Source organism: Monoraphidium neglectum, assembly GCF_000611645.1.
Source record: "Monoraphidium neglectum strain SAG 48.87 unplaced genomic scaffold scaffold00101, whole genome shotgun sequence".
Classification (NCBI taxonomy): domain Eukaryota; kingdom Viridiplantae; phylum Chlorophyta; class Chlorophyceae; order Sphaeropleales; family Selenastraceae; genus Monoraphidium; species Monoraphidium neglectum.
In genome coordinates, this window is record NW_014013527.1 from 44726 (window position 1) to 46355 (window position 1630).

The following is a 1630-nucleotide window of genomic DNA, read 5'->3' on the forward strand; positions in this document are numbered from 1 at the left end:
GCGCGCCGCTGCTTCCGCGGGGCCCGGCGCCGGCGCCGGCGCCGCTGCCTGCTGTTTACAGCTCGTTCGACGCCCCGCGGCCGCCCGCCTTCCAGGTGACGTCACCGCCGCAGCGGTCCGCCGCGGGGCGTCCCGCCGCCGGGGGCGAGCCGCTGGGGCCGGCCGCCGCGGGCCAGCTGATCGCGGGGCTCGCGGCGGCGCCGGTGATGGTGGCGCTGGCGCCGCTGGCGTTCTTATCAGAGGCGCAGAGGCTGCAGCGGCAGCGCCGCGAGGGCGGCGGCGGCAACGCATGAGGAAATGCGCAGCCCGCTGCATCGTCCACACAGCCCCGACGGCTCCCGGGCCCTCCATGCCTGTGGTCTAGCGGCGCCCTTCCTCCAGCGCCTCCCCAGCTGCCTGCAGGCCCAGGCGCACGGTGCGCATAACAGTTCGGGGATCAAAGCTCTCAGGGCTTTAGCTGCGCGTGTGATGTTGCCCCAGTCCGGGGGTTCGCGGTGCAGTCCACTGCAGGCAGGTCTCGCCGCTTCGTGGGCGACGACCAGGCCAATACATTGGGTTTGAGGCTGATTGACCGATCGCGGTCCTCGGCCCTCGGCCCTTGGCTTAGCGGGAGGCGCCAGTGAGGCGCCTGCTCGCACGAGGCTGCCGTGAAACAGCACTTGCCGGGGCAGGGTTGCGCGTGTCATGCAAACGGTCAGCGACCCAAACCCAATCTGCCTGCCATCCGTCGCGCGGCACCGCACACGTGCCGCTGTCGTGCGCTGCTGTGCGCCCGCACCCCCTGGCACGCGCTTGGGAGACTCGAGCAGAGCGTGAGAGACGGGAAATCGGCAGCGGCGACGCTTTGCCAGGGCGTGCGGCGTTGGCTGCGTTCTTTGCAGCACACAGAGCCCAGCTTCGGATGTCCTTATGCAGTGTGGTGCCAGTGTGCTGCTGCAGAGTTTTGAGCAGTAAAAGTTGAGCATACAGTTTTGTTGAGAGTCCTCTCCTGCTGACTGCGGATCTTGTTCAGAGAACCTCTTTCCTTGCACATTGTAAGGCTGTACTCGCTGCATACTGCCACCCCGCAACAGTGCTCACCAGAGGGGTGACATAACTGCAGCGTCAAAAGGTTGCTTTTGCACAGGCATGCCTCAACCATTTGCTGTGCAAGCCAAAAATTGCCAGTGAGAATCAGAATCATTTCATCAATACCTACGTGCGCCAAATTATTGGGAGAAGAGCAATCGCTCACACCCCAGTGCTGCCGGTGGCTCCCCATGTGTCGCAATGGGACGTCGCCGCCGGCGCTGCCTGCTGCCGCTGCCGTGTGCTGCCTGCCGTCACAGATTTTGCCAGCCGCCCGAGTCATCGTCCAACGGGCTCCACTCGCCCGCGCCCGTCCCGCCGTGCCCCGGCTGCCACCTCCCACCGCCCCCTTGCCCGCCGCCGATGAGCCGCCCAATGAGCCGGCTAGCCGTCTGCTTGCTGAGGCCGCGCAGGTCGTCCTCTGTCAGCTGCCCCGCGCCCAGCACCGCCTCCATGCGGCCACGCATCCCTGGCAGCAGCCGCAGCAGCAGGCGCGTCTGCTTCTCCGTCGCGGCCACGTCGCCCGGCGCCCAGTCGAATCGCCGCGCGCGCGCCGCGGCGG

General features: G+C 67.6%; 1 protein-coding gene across 1 annotated transcript; it reads right to left on the reverse strand.

Annotated features, from left to right (window-relative positions):
• Positions 1 to 55: 55 nt before the first annotated feature.
• On the reverse strand, positions 56 to 251 carry MNEG_1076 (hypothetical protein; the record flags this gene model as incomplete). The annotated part of the gene is made up of 1 exon (XM_014050449.1): positions 56 to 251. A coding segment is annotated over one exon (196 nt), but the record flags the coding sequence as incomplete, so codon positions are not given.
• Positions 252 to 1630: the final 1379 nt, after the last annotated feature.